The sequence below is a fragment of the Chionomys nivalis genome, chromosome 24 (assembly GCF_950005125.1).
Source record: "Chionomys nivalis chromosome 24, mChiNiv1.1, whole genome shotgun sequence".
NCBI classification, from domain to species: Eukaryota; Metazoa; Chordata; class Mammalia; order Rodentia; family Cricetidae; genus Chionomys; species Chionomys nivalis.
In genome coordinates this window covers 38,033,497-38,049,889 of record NC_080109.1, presented here as the reverse complement: position 1 = coordinate 38,049,889, position 16,393 = coordinate 38,033,497, and the positions used below count along the sequence as shown (strand labels likewise).

Below are 16,393 nucleotides of genomic sequence, written 5' to 3'. Positions count from 1 at the left end.
GACTGCTTTTCCCTTCTTCCTCAAAGGTCAATGAGGGATCCTGTTCAATCAGAAAGAGGCTTGGTGACATAGGGACTTCATCACAGACTCACTAATGAGCGTCTCCTTTAAGCTGAACACTTTTTAACAGTCTTTACTATCACATTGAAAAGTTTGCGTGTTATTTAAAAAAAAAAGAACAATAACCCAGCTTTTAAACATAATTTTCTCATTTCCTTGCTTTTGCTTGTTTGTTGTTTGGTGTGATTATTGGGTATTCACCCAAAACCAGCCCAGGTCTGACAAACTGGTAATTCTTGAGAATTAAAGGAACATATAACTCGGTTGCTTTTATGCATCAGTACAACTCTCTGACACCTAAATTATAGCTTTATTTTTTGTTTTCAAGGATGATTTCAGTAATTATGGGATTTAAAGTAATAAATGCATTTGTGGAACAGACTGTCAATGTGTATGCCCTTGGCCTACACAGCGAACAGCAGAAATAGCCTAAGGACACGACACAGGGCCAGCCTCTGCTGCAAGCCGGAATAGGACACAGGGCCAGCCTCTGCTGCAAGCCGGCATTCCCAGCTGAATGTGTTTGGTTTGTTCATGCCTTTCCTTGGCCATATCGCCATCTTTGCTGCCTGGTTGAGCAAGAGCACACAGAAGCCCAGATAGAATCAAAGAAAGTCGTGTTCAGTTCATCCATGAGCCGACTAATCGTGATTATCAGCTTGGCGGTATGTAGAATTAGTGTGGAAATGCATGCCCAGGAGTGTCTGCCTGGGTGTGGGTGGTGCGTGTCCGGTGGGTTAGGGTCCCAGGCTGAGGAACAGGAAGAAAGCAAACATGAGGTGGGGAAGCATAGGGAATAGCAGAGCAGCCTGGGACTCCACCTGGCTTGGGCTGTGCATACCCCTCTTCTAACAAGGCATTTGGGAGCCTGAGACCCTACAGCATGTACTGTGTGCACATAGAAATCTCTGAAAATGTCAACTTGCAACCTGGTGGCAGCCTGTGGCTCCCCCAGGTGCATCAGGATGCAAGTATTTATTTTAAACAATTGTTTACATTCTTTCCTTGACAACCACCAAATAGATAATTCCCAACCCATTTGTGTATAAGGATAGGAGGGCTGTCAGACCCGAACTGGCTTGTAGTGCATGATAAGACAAAACTGGTTTCTCATGTGAACGTTTAGGGAGACTCCCCTACTTAGCATCATATACCTATGTGCCTGAGTAGGAATAAGATTAAAATCAGATGCATTATGGGATGGACATACGTGGCAGAAAATTATTTTGTGATTTAATCTACCGATCAAAAGAAAGAACCACTCTCACCACACTTCTTAGTTACAGGCATCTCCTCCTCTTCAACTAGGTAAACGGAAGCTCCAGCGAGGAGTCAGGGCCTCTGAGCACTCATCAGGCATGTGGTCTCCTGCTCACTCACAATGCACTTATTTCTGATCTGCACCATTGCTTTGCTTTGGAATAAAGCTTCTTTGCTACTTTGCAATCTGTGTGAGTCTTTATTTCAATTCTTTGTATAAAAAGCAAGAACCTGGAAACACTGGGCTTGGACCCCAACCACTGGTAACAAGGGGAGGGTGTAACTATTTAAACAGATGTAGAGAGCCTGGGGAGACAGTTCAAGGGTAAAGTGCCTTCCATGCCAACATGAGGATCAACACCCACATAAAAATAGCCGGGCACAGTGGCTCACCCCTGCAAACCTAGCTTTGGGTGTGGAGTGGAGACAGGTAGGCAACTGGCTACCAGTCCAGCCAATAATTGATCTCCAGGTCCAGGGAGAAACTGTACCTCAAAAACTAAGTTGGAGGGGAGGCTGAAGAAGACACCCAATGGCCTCCACACTTGCATGTGTATATGAGCACATACAACACACACACTCACAGAGAGAGAGAGAGAGAGACAGACAGACAGACAGACAGACAGACAGACACAGAGAGACAGAGACTGAGAGACAGAGAGTAAGGGTTATATAATTTTTTGAACATATTTAACTCACTAAATCCAAAGGAGAAAGGGTTGAGCTGAATAACCATTTAGTTTTGCATCATGTGACCTTGCTCACCTGCCTTCTTTCGCATCCTGTTTGTTCCCTCCTGTCAGCTGTTCCTGCAAGCCCTCTGAAGCCTCCATGAGCCTACCAATGCCCTCTGAAGACTCCATGAACCTACCAACCCCCATCTGAAGACTCTATGAACCTACCAACTGCCTCTGAAGGCTCTATGAACATTACCAACCCCCTCTGAAGACTCCATGAACCTACCAATCCCCTCTGAAGGCTCTATGAACCTACTAACCCCCTCTGAAGGCTCCATGAACCTACCAACCCCCTCTGAAGACTCTATGAACCTACAACCCCCTCTGAAGGCTCTATGAACCTACCAACCCCCTCTGAAGGCTCCATGAACCTACCAACCCCCTCTGAAGACTCTATGAACCTACAACCCCCTCTGAAGGCTCTATGAACCTACCAACCCCCTCTGAAGGCTCCATGAACCTACCAACCCCCTCTGAAGGCTCCATGAACCTACCAACCCCCTCTGAAGGCTCCACGAACCTACCAACCCCCTCTGAAGGCTCTATGAACCTACCAACCTCCTCTGGGCCCTCTCGCAATTCAGCCTTCCTCCTTCAGTATTGCTGCCTAGAAATGCCGTGTCAATTTCCTCAGTGTCCACTGTGTCCTGGACATAGCGCAAGGTTCTGAAAATTCACAGATAGCAGAGCGAAGTCTGTCTGGGTAAATAGGATGGTAAGACCAGGAGTCGGTTCAAGTCTTGACTAAGTGTCTTCAGGAAGTGCTATGGTTGGTGAAGGAAAGGGTGGGTGGGAGTATAAGTGTGGGAGGTCGAGTCACTTTGAATGTGGCAGCCCCATCTCAGAGGCTGGGCTCCTGAGTCGAATAAGGAGCCAGCAAACAGAGCAGGAGCATTGTCTCTGCTTGCTGACTACAAGGGCAACCTGACCAGCTGCCTCACATTCCTGCCACCATGTAGCCCACACCACGATGGACTGTATTCTCCACGCACACACTGCAGTGAACCCTTGCTTATGTTGTTCTCAGGCCACAGCGACAAAGAGGGCAGCTAACACCATCTTCACTGCCCTCTGTAACCATCTTTCTGTAAAGTCTGCCCAGGAGCACCCAGAGTCAAGGGTTTTACCTTTTCTCATCATGTCTGTAGGATGAAGAGGTCCGGCCACTGGTCCATATAAACATCTTAGAGGATGTTGGTCCTGCCGCTCCTTTCCTCACGGTGGAAGTCCTAGGGGAGTGGCAGAGAGACCTGCAGAGGACACACTGGGGTTAATTCTGCCTCTGGGGTTTCGGAACTCTCTGACAACACCAACAACTCAGAGGTTCAGCTCTCTTGAACTATCCTGGGCTTTTACACTGTGGGGTGCTGGGTCTGTTCCCTGGAGAAACCCCACTGAAGCCTAGTGCCGCCCTCAGAACCTTGCATCCCATTTTTATAAGGCCCCATCCTTCACTGTCCACACTGACGGGTTGGGGAGCCTGTCTTCTGGAATCCTGGTTTTCTCACTGCTGTCGAAATCACAATGCTTCCTTCACAATACAGAATCAGCATGGATTCTGTCTCAAGTACGATGTACTTTAACAAATTTTAGTTGAGCTTTGGATACTAAAATTCGACTTCTTTCTCTTCACATTTTTCTTTACTATTCACAGATGGGACATGGTTTTGAGTCAGAGTCTCGTTCTGCAGTCCAGCCTGGCCTCAGCTTCCCAAGTGCTGGGACAGCAGGAAAGCCTTGTCCCTAAGGGGTGTAGTTGCCAGTGTAGGCAACAGATCAGCCACATGTGCCGAGCAGCTGTCAGCAGCCTGACCTCCTGGATCTGGAAGAAGGAGATGGCAGGCAGGTGGCGTTCTTTGGTTTGGGTTTTGAGAAGTGTTCCCTAGTCTTTAAGCGGCACCAAAGTAAACTATTTATCAGTATTTTCTACCTTCATTCTCTTTAAGAAAGATTTATTTTTCTAGTTTTTCTTTTTTTTCTCTTTATTTATGTGTGTGTGTCTATGTGGTACGTGTGCACTTGGGTGAAGGTGCCCAGAAACCAAAGAAGGCATCAGATCTTCTGGAGCTGGAGGTACAGGCAGTTGTGAGCTGCCTGATGTGGGTGCTGGAAACCAAACTTAGGTCCTTTCTGTGCCATCTCTCCAGCCCTCTGCTTAGTAATTTTCTAGAGAGACAGAAACACAACATTTAAAGATAACAATTCAACATGAAAGTTAAATGATACTCAATGCATTAAAACCAAGGAAGGCTGAAAAGTGACCCCTTCGGTGTGCATGGTTAATAGGAGTGAGTGATATGAACGGTGAAAGAGAGGCTGGAAATAGTATTAGTGACTGGACTGTGTTCTCTGTTACACGCATGGTACACCACACTTCCACTCTCTATCCTCAAGACACGAGACCACAGCCATGTATCTATGTTAGGGCCATGAAAACCAGAAGAGCGGGCAGTGATGGGATTGCAAGATAACCAATGACGCTTTCCGCTTCCACCCAGAGTAGGGCTCTACCCCTGAGCTGTGTACACACCCCAGTCCCTGGTTATATTGAGGAAAGGTGAGCATGCTTCCTTCCTGAGTTCTCATTCTCTCTGAAGTGACCCCTGATGACCCCAGGACTTTGCAAAGCTGAATCAGTGGATCTGAGTGGGCCCAGAACTCGCCCAGAACCCCGAATCTGGAGCTCAAGGGTGAGATCAATATTGAAGATAACACTGAACAGCAAGGGTTCCCAGGGCTCAGAAGAAAGGGTTGGCTTTTTGTCTGTTTGACCTTGATAAAGTCACATAACCTTTCTGGAGTTGAGTGATAGCATAAAATCTGTTTCCAACTCTCCCTGGTATCCGTGGAATTTCAGACAAATTATTTAAGGTCTTTCTCAGTTCTATTATTTTGACATTCAGTACAATGAATCTAAGAATATGGTTGGCCGTCACAGGTTGAGTTTATAAGAACAAGCCTGGGAATTGGGCTCTTCTGAAACCCTGGTTTCAGATGAGAGAGAGAGAGAGAGAGAGAGAGAGAGAGAGAGAGAGAGAGAGAGAGAGAGGGAGGGAGGGAGAAACCACAGAGGTTAGTCACCAGTGGGGATGCAGAGGTCTTTCTTGGTCTCCTAGGACAATGGAGGGATATGACCCACCTGGACAGATTCCCTCCACAGCTCGAGGAAGAGAAGAGACTGAATTTAGGCTAGATGTGGTAACCTGGAATCCCAACACTCGGGCAGTGGAGGCAAGAGGATGAGGAATGTAAAATTAGCCCACTAGAAGGTATGACATAGAACACGGACTAAATCCATTCTTTACCTAGGCAGCCTCCAGGAGATCAGGGCGATTCGGTGTGACTGACAGCGTCACATCATAAGAATAGGACTGACTTGAACTTTGCGAAGTTATTTTAGGGTAGTCTTGTAGACTTCACTGGCTCCTCTAGTTAGGCCCTCAAAGGGTTGGGGGTGTAGGGGAGACAAAGATAAGCTGCCCAGTTTGAGGGCAGGTGAAGCGGTAAGTTAGTTAGCCTTGCCACGCTATCCCTTACTGGCCAGAAATCCCAAGTGTTCTGAAATATTTCAAAATGAAGGGGCTGCAGTGATCCATTGTCCTCTGGGTACTTTTCTGACTGGGTGTCACCAGAAAGCACGTTGGCTCTGTTGTTTTAAATTGATGCAGGAAAAGAAGATGAAAGATATGTTTATTTTAATTAACTGTCTGAAACCCACTGGAAGGGACATACCGGCTGCTGAGGTTATTCCAATAAGCAGATTTGGAGTTTTCTACCCCAGTTTTCTTTCATGAAGACAAATCGTTATTTAAAGCCCGCTAAGTTTACCGTTAATTAAAATGAACGGAGTTTCTGTTCTTTTAAAGGTTACAGTATACAGACCCTATTTTCAGGCTTCAAAAGAAATGCCCAGAATTCAAACCACGTCAACAGAAGCTGTCTTCAAGGTATCCTCCCAACTTGGAGACGGCTCTCTTAACCCGTTAGTTAAGGAAGCCAGTTGCCCCCAGGGAGGGGAGACACAAACAGTTCCTTTGAGTTGCCATCAGTGAAGTGGCACAGAGGATCATGGGAAATCTTTATAAAAGTCCGCAATTTTTTTTTTAATATTTATTTATTATGTATACAATATTCTGTCTTTATGCCTGAAGGCCAGAAGAGGGCGCCAGACCTCTTTACAGATGGTTGTGAGCCACCATGTGGTTGCTGGGAATTGAACTCAGGACCTTTGGAAGAGCAGGCAATGCTCTTAACCACTGAGCCATCTCTCCAGCCCCGTCCGCAATTTTAAATCCTATGTGAAGTGGCTGTGTTAGACTGTGGGCCGGGGGAGAAGGTAGGTCAGGTCCACTGCACTGTGTGTGGTTCTGAAGTGAAGAACCTCCGCAGAGTACCGACTCATGGCTGCAGACGGGTGTGGTTTAAGACCACAGACCTAAGAGACCTGTGTCTGGACAGGGAGATAATGGCTCAGTCAGGAAAGTGCTTGCCCCGTGTCCTGAACTTGGTCCCTGGTATCCATATAACATCTAGATACGGTGGTGTGGGATTATAATCCCAGAACTGGGGAGTGGAGGCAGGCTGATCCCTGGGACTTGCTGGCCTACTTGGCTAGTTTCAGGCAAACAAGAGACCCTATCTTAAAAATCAAAGTGGATAGTTCCAGAGGATGACCCTAAGGCTGACCTCTGGTCTTACACACAAGCACATACGCATGCATCTACACACAAAGGTATACTCCTCAGCCTTCAAAGAAAACAGGGAGTCAGCAAGAGTGGGGATGCTTCCCTTGTCTCGGGAACTGGTCTAAGACCCTTTCCAAGTCCAAAACCAAGCCCACCTTCAATGTTTCTGCTGCCTTGATTCAGATGCTGCCATTCCCTCTGCCTCTCTTCTCTATTGGGTAGCCACCTCAGATGTCCCCTTCTATGGAGCTTTCTTCAGTGGCCCTGAGGAGCTCCACTCTCCCGACTAAGCAAGGAGTGATGGTCCTGTCTGCACATGCTCCCTCTTCCCTGCTAGGTAAGGCATCAGCATCTGCAGAGCGGGTCTATGCCCGCCACGCAAAGAGAACAGTCGGCAGGAAATGGCTCTGCTGCTCTATCAGCTTAAGAGACCATCAGATGGCTGCCTTGACTTTGGCTGCGTATTCTGACAATGACAGCTGGCATCTCCTCAATCCTTCCCTTAGCTTAGGGTGTTCTGCTGCTTCCCAGTTTTTATTATTTATTTGTTTGTTTGAGCCTTGGACTGACTCTGTACCAGAAGATGTCCTTGCACTTCTGATCCTTCTGCCTCTGTCTCTTGAGTGCTAGGATGACAGGTGTGTGCCCTTATAGTTGGCATTTGGGTCCTGGGGATTAATTCAGGGCTTTATGCGTGCTGGGCAAGTATGCCAACAACTGAACTATATCCCAGCCCTGTGAATCTCTTCAAACTGCTATGTGTCCTCTCTCCTCTCATTAACTTAGACAGAAAGTTTAGATTGCTGCCGTATCGTTCAATATGGATCTTTTAGGAAGAGCAGCATGGCCTAAGAAGAAGCTGAGCACGAACAGCAGATGGTCCAGCTGTTTGTGTGCCTCTCGGCATCGGCATCACCAACTGTGTGACTTTGTACAAGCCAATTAACAGCTCTGAGTTTCTGTGTAAATACGGAAGGAAAAATTCCTGCCACCTGGTGGCTTGGAAGATAAACAAGCTATGCAAGGGGACCTCAGGTATATTTGCATGTGATAGGCCGATACTAAACATTGCTTCCCATCATTTTGCCTCCCTACTACTAAACTTAAAAACAAGTGGATGGAAGAAAATCCAATTAAGTTGCCTTGTACCTGAACGTGGAGCAAATCGATTCTTTCCTGTCCTATGGGGCTGGTGGCGGTCAGAGCTATTGAGATGGTAAAATCAAAATACGTCTTCATTAGTACCGAGTTCTGACACTTGTCCTGAGCAAGAGGACTGGGAAGGCGGTGCCTCTGAATGTGATCATGTGCTGGAGACAGCTCGGGGAACTATTGAAAATTTCTGGGGTTGCAAATTATATTACCAAGTCAGGTACCAAAGGTACTTACCGAACTTTCAGAGGACAGGGTGTCAGTTCCCAGCACCCACATTATGTGGCTCACAACCACCTATACCTCCAGATCCAGGGGACCAGATACCCTCTGACCTCCTAGGATAGCCACATGCATGTGGTGAACATAAACTCACCCAGGCACATATACACACAACACAAATACAAATTAAGCTAATAAATCTTAAGGAAAATTCTAGTACTTGGTCTTTCAGGTCCGTCCAACCTTTTGACATCTAATATGACATTGTCATCTGTAGTGTTCACACTCAGGATCACACAACTGAATCACAAGACAGCACACACAGAAAATAATCTCATAATGTCTTCAGTGAATTTATGATTCTCTGTTGGGCCACCCTCACAACTATCCCGGGGTGTGCATGCCCTGTGGGCTGTAGGTTGGACATAATTGCTTGGGAGGAGGGGAGGCTCTAGGTTTGGGTCTCTGACATTGCCCACCCCCCATTGTGTCCAGATAAATAAATAAATACACAAATAAAGACGTGAATAAATGAATAAATTCCACATGCTAGTGCCAGAGCCGTATGCGCAGGTGTGGATGACTTGCAGGAGCTAGTTCACGCCTCTCATATGGGTCCCAGGGATTGAGCTCAGGTTGTCATGCGTGGAAGCAAGTGCTTTTGTCCTGTGAGCTATCTCCATGGTTTCTACCCAGGTAATTCCGAGGGGTAGCCAGTGTGTGAAACCCTGCTGCAACCTCTTGGGTTCTGAATTTACTTAAGCGACATCCACTGTAGACACTTCAACTGTTCTACAAGGGCCACTCTGCACAGTGGCTTCTGGGAGCTAGACGCTCCCAGTTGCTGGGCCTGGAGGGTACATCTGCAAGTGTGAGTGAGATATGGAGCTGGGGAAGAGCAGAGAGGAAGCAGTTTTAGAATGTCAGTGGCCTGGAGCTATACGTATAGGACACTCTTAATGCACTCTGCTTTATTGAGTGAGCACACAGGAGCCAAGGAAACTATTTAACACATAATTACATGCTTAATCTTGCATAAAATTATCACACTAATGACATCACAGTGGCAATGCAAAAGGTCACTCTAAGCACAGGCATTTAGGGTTGCTTCTAATGCGTGAGGCTTTGTCTTTGCAGACAGCAAATTGTACGTTCCCTCTGTAAGGGGTGAGTTGTTTTGGCTCTAGGGCCTTTGGAGGAGAAGCGAAATGCATGGTAGTAATTTTAGATCAAGTGATTTAGTTTAGAAAACATTATTTATTGGGAACAATTTTTTAATACTATTGCTGTTTGCCTCCCAAATCAGCTATATACTTTATTTTAGTTCATTTATTTGGGTGTCTACTTGCCAAGCATTTATTAAGGTGTCTTGCACGCCCCAGTCTACTGCCTGCTGTGAGCACCATCACCCCAGCCCTGCCCTAAGCACTGTGCTCTTCAAGGAGGAGTCAGAAGACAAAGCAACCTCCGTCCTCTACTGGCCCCTGAGCCTCATTTTCCTAGGGGTTGCTGGACCTTCTTAGTGTGTCTCAAATAGTTATTGTCTCTCCACATCTTACCACACCTCTCAATTTGCTTAATTTTATGTCACTGATTACATTCTTCTTTCTTTCTTTCTTTCTTTCTTTCTTTCTTTCTTTCTTTCTTTCTTTCTTTCTTTCTCTTTCTTCTTTCTTTCTTTTTTTCTTTCTTTCTTTTTTTTTTTTTAGGAGATTAACTTAGTGACCAATCCTACCTTGGTTCTTTCTAGCTGTGTCTTCCATCTCTCTCATGGGTCCCTATTTTCCACCCTTTCATTCAGTGTGGGCTTCATCTCGAGATCTGGAAGACTGAGAAGTCTTGATGATACCTTCTATCTAACAGGAATTAGGACTTTCTTCCCTCTTGGTGTCTGGAAGGCAGAGCAAATGGCCCCATTTGCTGCTTAGATGGACAGTTAATGAGGAGCTAATGGAGAGTTAATGAGGAAACCAAAGGTTGTCTCCTTGACAAGAGCCAGACAAGTGGCAAAGTATTTCCCTGGTGTTTACTGGAAATGGTTTTTCCATAGCTGGGAGACCATTCATGGAGCCTTGGGCCTGGAGGTGGATGGTGATCACTTGTGATCTCCGCCCTGTGACACACAGAACACGATTGCTCATATAATTATATGCTTGATTTGTGTTCTGGGAGGATGCCAGCCCAGGTTAAACGATGTACCGTTCTTTACTTGACTCCTATGAGCATCTACTCAGCAGCTCTAGGAGCAGCTTCCTTCTGTCCCTGTATGACTAAGACCAAAACATTTCCTTTCCTTCTAAGGCTACCACCTACAAGAGAGGACTGGTTGACCTTCATGCTTTTCCTTAGTTAAGCGTTTAATCTTCACCTGACATGTGTGTTGAAGATGTAACAACGTGGCAGGCCCCGAGTCTGCTGTTAGGGATGAATGGATGAACATAGCTGACGTCACCACACCTCTTACAGAGTTCTCAGTCCAGAAGTGGGGACAGGTGAAGTGAGACGCTGCACTGGATGCTGGAGATGGCCGAGCATGCTCACGAGGAGTGAAACATGTCTAATATCCCATCTCCAGTCTCAGTATCTTCCAGAAATGGCCCTTTCCGGGTTCAGTGGGAAGAACTCTGAAATTAGTTTCAAGTCAAAGCCCCAGGCCCTTGTATAGTGATTATGTTACCTAAATACATTGTTGAATTCCCTCAGCCTCATTTCCCTCATCAAGAATATGGTAGTAATAACAGGCATCAGGCAGAACTGCCACGGGCTGATTGAAAGTAATGTCTGGCATTCAGCAGGAACTCAGTAAATGTTAGGTTTTTCCACTTGGAGGAAATGGCAGATTTTTTTCAAACTGGCCATACCAAGCCATTATGTGCGATTCATATCATTTTTAAAAAGTCCTTTTCAGAAGTGGAAAATACATTTCTACATGATCTTAATTAATCCACTATTCCATAATTCATTTCCTAATGAGCTTTTCAAGTGGATAATCACAACTGGTGTTCATTTTCCTTCCCTCTATGTTACATATTTAAAAAAGCGTAATTGTTAAACATTTTGCTCTATTGGGCATCATGCATACACAGCTGCTGTAAGAAAACCTGCTCGTGACTCATGTGAGCCGCCCAGATTGGTACAAATGACACATTCATGCTGGAACTGTCATTCATTCTCTGAGTCTGTATTAGCTATCACCACTATTTCAGCTAAGAATCAAGGGGAACGAGTCCTAACAAGAGCTCTTTATAGAAAACTGGAGATGACAATGACAGCCATGAAGAATGAGGTGCTTCTATATAACTATGTAACTAACGCATTCATTCAATCCCAACGGGGACTCTTCATAGATCTCTGTTTACCAGAGAGAAGACTGACATTCAGAAAAGCAACATTTTCCCAACTACACAGCACAAAGCAGTGTGAGGAAGAGTTTTATTCCAAGGCTGCAGTTCCCCTCCAAAGCCAACCCTTTCATCCTGTATGTCTTTGAGAAAGCCACATGCCAAAGCCTGCCTCAAAGGAAGACAAACTGTTTATGAGTCCTGTGGCTATCTTCTTATTTATTCTCTGAGTAGCTACAGTGTTTAGCACATCCGATTTGAGAGAAGGATAGTAGGAAAACAACAATGACAAAAAACGACCCACAAGAAGTAAAACATTGTGATCAGAATGCGGGTGGGCAGGCCCATGTAGACGTTACTCATAACCATCGCTATGGCCTTAGATGAATTTGTTATTATTCTATCTCTGTCTTATATGAAATGAGTCGAACAACAATAGGATTTTCCTCATAGAAATTTTGTGATGAATGAGTTAATAATTTGTTACATTTTTGGTGATAGGATGAAAGAATGTTATACGTAATACATGCATGTAGGAAACTGCATATATGTGACATGGATATCTGCAAACTAGGTGTGTGAAGGCGAAGTGACATCATGCGTGTGAGTTAATGTCTGAATGACATCTGCAATGTCAAAGCATTGTGTTTATATGGAGAGAATTAAATATATGTTAAATCGATAAGAGAATGGACTTAGTTTGAAAAATGGCACAGTTTAATATTATGCTGGTTAGTGTTAGCCAGCTCAAGCAATCTAGAATCACTTGGGGACAGGGAAACTTGCCTGAATGAATGCCTCCATGAGATTGGCATTTGTGCATGTCTGTGGGGCATTTTCTTGATTATTGGTTGCTGTGGGATGGCCGAGCCCACTGTGGGCAGTGTCCTCCCTGGGTAGGTCATCTTGGGTTATATATATAGGCTGGGCAAGCCATGAGGAACAAATCAATTAGCGGCACTCCTTCACAACATCTGCTTCAGTTCCTGCCTCCAGGTTCTTGCCTTGAGCTCCTGCCCTGACTACTCTAGTGATGGACTGTGAGCTGGAACAAACCCCTTTCTCCCTGAGTTCCTTTTGGTCATGGGTTGACCACAGTAACAGAGACAAAAGCTGAACAAAGTAGACATTCATGAATCTGTAAAAATTTTGGTGAACCGATGAGTTTAATTAGGATTACTTATTAGAACATAGCTAAGGAATCACTTATAGGAGCATGGGCACCTCACTGGAGGGCCTACACCAATGGAGAAACTGTTTCCTCCTCTCCCAGCTATCCTCTACAACCTACAGATCCTCAGGGAGGGTCTCCATAATGGAACAGCAATGGCTCAGTCTGGGAGCTGCCCACAAGACAGGTTCCACAGAACCCGCCCCTTCCCTGGCTCTCACATCCTTTCTTTTGTAAATGTTGTCTTGGTCACAGTGCCTTTTCACAGTAATAGAACAGTACCCAAGACAGGGCATAGACACACATAACAAACCTTAATTTTTCCAGGAGAAAGGAATGAAGAAAAAGGAAAGAGAAAGAGAAAGAGTAGCATTGGCTTACTAGGAATTTGTCTGTAACAGAGGCTCTTTCGCTCCTGTTCCTCATACATAACATGAGGAAATTCAAAGAGAATAATCAAGGTTTCTCTCATCTGAAAAATACTTTCTTCTTGTTTGGAAAATTGCCACCAAGGTCTGTTCCTATGAGTTACTTGACTTCGAATCTGTCTTTGGTTAAAATATAATTTCTATTTTATGTTCTGTTGATTTCTTCAACGAAGCGCTCAGCAATGCTCGTGGGAAATCTAGGGAAATCAAGCGAGGGGAGATTTAGCACCAAATGGGAAGGCAAATAAAAGTCACTGTTGATCTTGCCAAGTGACTTGTTCAGACCTGTGTAAGACAGAGCGGAGCTTGGTCTTGCCGTCAGCCTCCTTTGTTTCTTCCACACAAAGAGGAGCTAAGGACGTGATCCTGGGAAGGTTCAGCTGTCACAGCAAGTTAGTGAGAGATACTTAGGGCCAAGGGAGTACATCCTGTGGGTGCCACCCGTCCACCACAGTGGTCACTGCATGCTCTGGGATTAAGCTTGTCCACAGCCTCTTCCAGTAATGCCGCTGACCGTGTTCATATGTGTAAATGATCTGTTTCTGGTATTCTGGAACCAGAGCTCTCAGCCTTAGGCTGGGTCTGTCATGATGGCTTCTGTTCCCACCAGAAGAACAGAGCCTGCTTTGCTTTGAATACTGTTGTCTGAGAAGGTGGTGGTGTGGACCTAGGAGATCTTGGAGGGAGAATGGCTGAGTCTGAAATCCATTGCTGCTCCTTCGCTGTCATTGTTACTAACTGGCCAACCCCTCCCAGTGGCAGTCTGCACCTATAGGATGGAACTATTCGTGTGGCCTTTTACACTCATTGTGAGAGCTATTCTGAGAGGCTGACACTATTTGCAGCTCTTTGTTGCTGTTGTTTATACCTATTTATTTTCAGGCTTACAGAAGATTGTGTTTATGTTATAAACACAGCTATTTACTTATCCTAACATAGATAACAGGCCAAGTTAATTGATATGCCATTGTCCTGACTGAGGGGATTTTAGAATTCAGAAAATTAACTGATTATTAGCATTTTATTATTATATTATAATGTGCATGTGAATTGTGGCTGTCTTCAGAGGCCAGAAGAAGGTGTCTAATCCCCTGGAACTGGAGTCACAGACAGTTGTGAACCACCTGACTTGGGTCCGCTGAGAGAGCAGTGTGCCCCTAAATGGCTGTTCAGTGTTTGAGTGGAAGCTCCATCCCAATCCCCTTTCCCCCTGGGAGTTGCCTAGTCCAAACTCCACCTCCAAGAAATCTTGCCAAACAATGACTCTTCCCCAGAGATGCTCAAGATCACTCCCACAGGGTATTTAAATTGCCCCCCAGAGAACAAACTCATGGTTTTCTGGTTTTTCTTCCCCATCTCCTCTCTGGGGCTGGAAGGCCACCCAGGAGCGTTGATATCCATTAAACCTGGGCTTTTTCTAATTTGGTTTGATTTGGTCTGATTTGGATTTTTGTGTCGGCCGAGAGGTTTATGGGGGTGTAAAAATTTTTCATTCAGCAATCTCTCCAGCACAGAATATTAGCATTTACAAGCTGAAAGATAGAGCAGAGATATTTTGAGCTAGATGTCAATTTAAAAAAAAAAATTAAAAATACTTATTTGTATTTTTTTGTGATGAATGTTTGTTTGTATATTTATATGGACATCACATGTACACAGTGCCCGAGGAGGTCCAAAGGAACCAAGCCTACAGACAGCTGTGACCTGGAATGTGGGTGTTGGGAACTGAACCTGGGTCCTTTGCAAGAGCATCAAGTACTCTTAACTGCTTGAGCCATCTCTCTAGCCCCAGAGATGCCAATTTTGAGAGGGGATGTTTTGTTCTGTTTGTTTTATTGAATTGCTTCTCTTCCAGTTGTAGATAAAAGGCCATTCAGAAGCAAATCAGTCCAGAGGGAGAAGCATTCTTTTGCAGAGTGTAACAGTGAGACATTTTGGAGCCCAAAGGGCAGTGGGCAGCTGGAGAAAAGGGCATTCTAATTTCCAACGCTATTTAGACTCAGTGTGAGAGGAAACTAAAGATAAACGGAAAGGAATGTTTCTTCTTTGATGGTGCCAGGTCAAGGCAAAACCTGCTCAAATGTTTGATTCCATGGTGACAGACTGTTGAGAAATAGCAGATTAGACTTTTCATCTTTTTTTTTTTTTTTAAATCCATAGCTTCACAGTTGTCTGAAAGACGCCATTGAGAAGATGATTCAGTTAGGAGGGAGTCAGCAAATGATCTGAAGGATTGAAAGGATTTGCTTCAAGAGTGCATGTTGTCTACATTTTGTAGCGTGTAATTCTGGGTTCTGCATTAGGAACTTACTATTCTAGGAGAAAGCACCTAGGAAGGAGAGTGGCTGACGGAACTGGGGCAGGGAGGAGAGCCTTGAATTCTCTGTCTGGACTTGTTCCTCAAGACTCACCCATTTGGGGAGAGGCTCCGGGCATCAGGGAGCAGAAAGTATTGCTTTCACGACTCACTCTCTTTGCTGTGTGACTGGCGTTAAAATAGTCAACCTCTCTGAATCCCAGTTTCCTTATCTGTGACAATTAAGGCTGCAATGTTTGTCTCCTGTAATTGTTCTGCTTCTGAGAGAGACGTGTTGAGCGCCGGGAAATGGGAGTAGCAGGAATGAATGTAAATTCTTTCCCCCAAAGGAAGTGAGCTGATCATTGTGCCCGACATCTGCTGGAAACCAGAACCAGAGAGCAGTCAGGGTACGGAGTTGTTTTCTGAGGAAGATAGACTTGACCCGGCAGGGAGCAGTTCTGAGATACAGGTTAGAAGGATCCAGGTGCCGGGAGGAAAAGAGGGAAGCAAGCCAGACAGAAGCCAAGAGGCACCCATGTCACCCACTCCTCTTGCACTGTCCGGTCCGTCAGCCAGCCTTTTGTCTGTATGCCCTCATCACATCTGGGAGAAGCAGCTGATCAACGGGAGTGTGAGAGCCACAGGAATCATTTGAAAATGCCTAGGAACTACATTTAGAATACAGAGGAGCGGGGGAGATTAATTCTCATAGTGTATCTTTCATTATATTTAGCCTAATGTTCCCTAAGTATTAGCATTTCAACATGCGATAAAATTACTTCTGGCACAATGGACCCTGTAAGCCAAGGTCTGAGGTTTCTTGTGGATTTACGCTTGTAAATACTGCGCTGAAGATGGCACATTCAAACCTCAGTGGCTGCTGCCAGGGGTTATTTTAGCCTCTGCAGGCCTGACTGCATCCCCTTTAACAACAAACATAAACTCTCCATTCTTTCCATGTATGCAATAGGTCCTGTAATTTACATGAATCCCAGCACCAACTTGATGTCACCTTCATGAGGTCTAAAAGTATCCTGG

The 16,393-nt window shown here is 45.2% G+C and overlaps 1 protein-coding gene across 1 annotated transcript in view; it reads right to left on the bottom strand.

The window, feature by feature from the left end:
* Kcnmb2 (potassium calcium-activated channel subfamily M regulatory beta subunit 2) overlaps nucleotides 1-16,393 on the bottom strand; it is a 257,948-nt gene that overhangs the window by 27,717 nt on the left and 213,838 nt on the right. Inside the window, exon 2 of the mRNA XM_057757021.1 lies at nucleotides 3,185-3,307. Within this exon, the coding sequence (XP_057613004.1) occupies nucleotides 3,185-3,240 (56 nt within the window). The 5' untranslated portion in view covers nucleotides 3,241-3,307. The remainder of the gene's footprint in view (nucleotides 1-3,184; nucleotides 3,308-16,393) is intronic.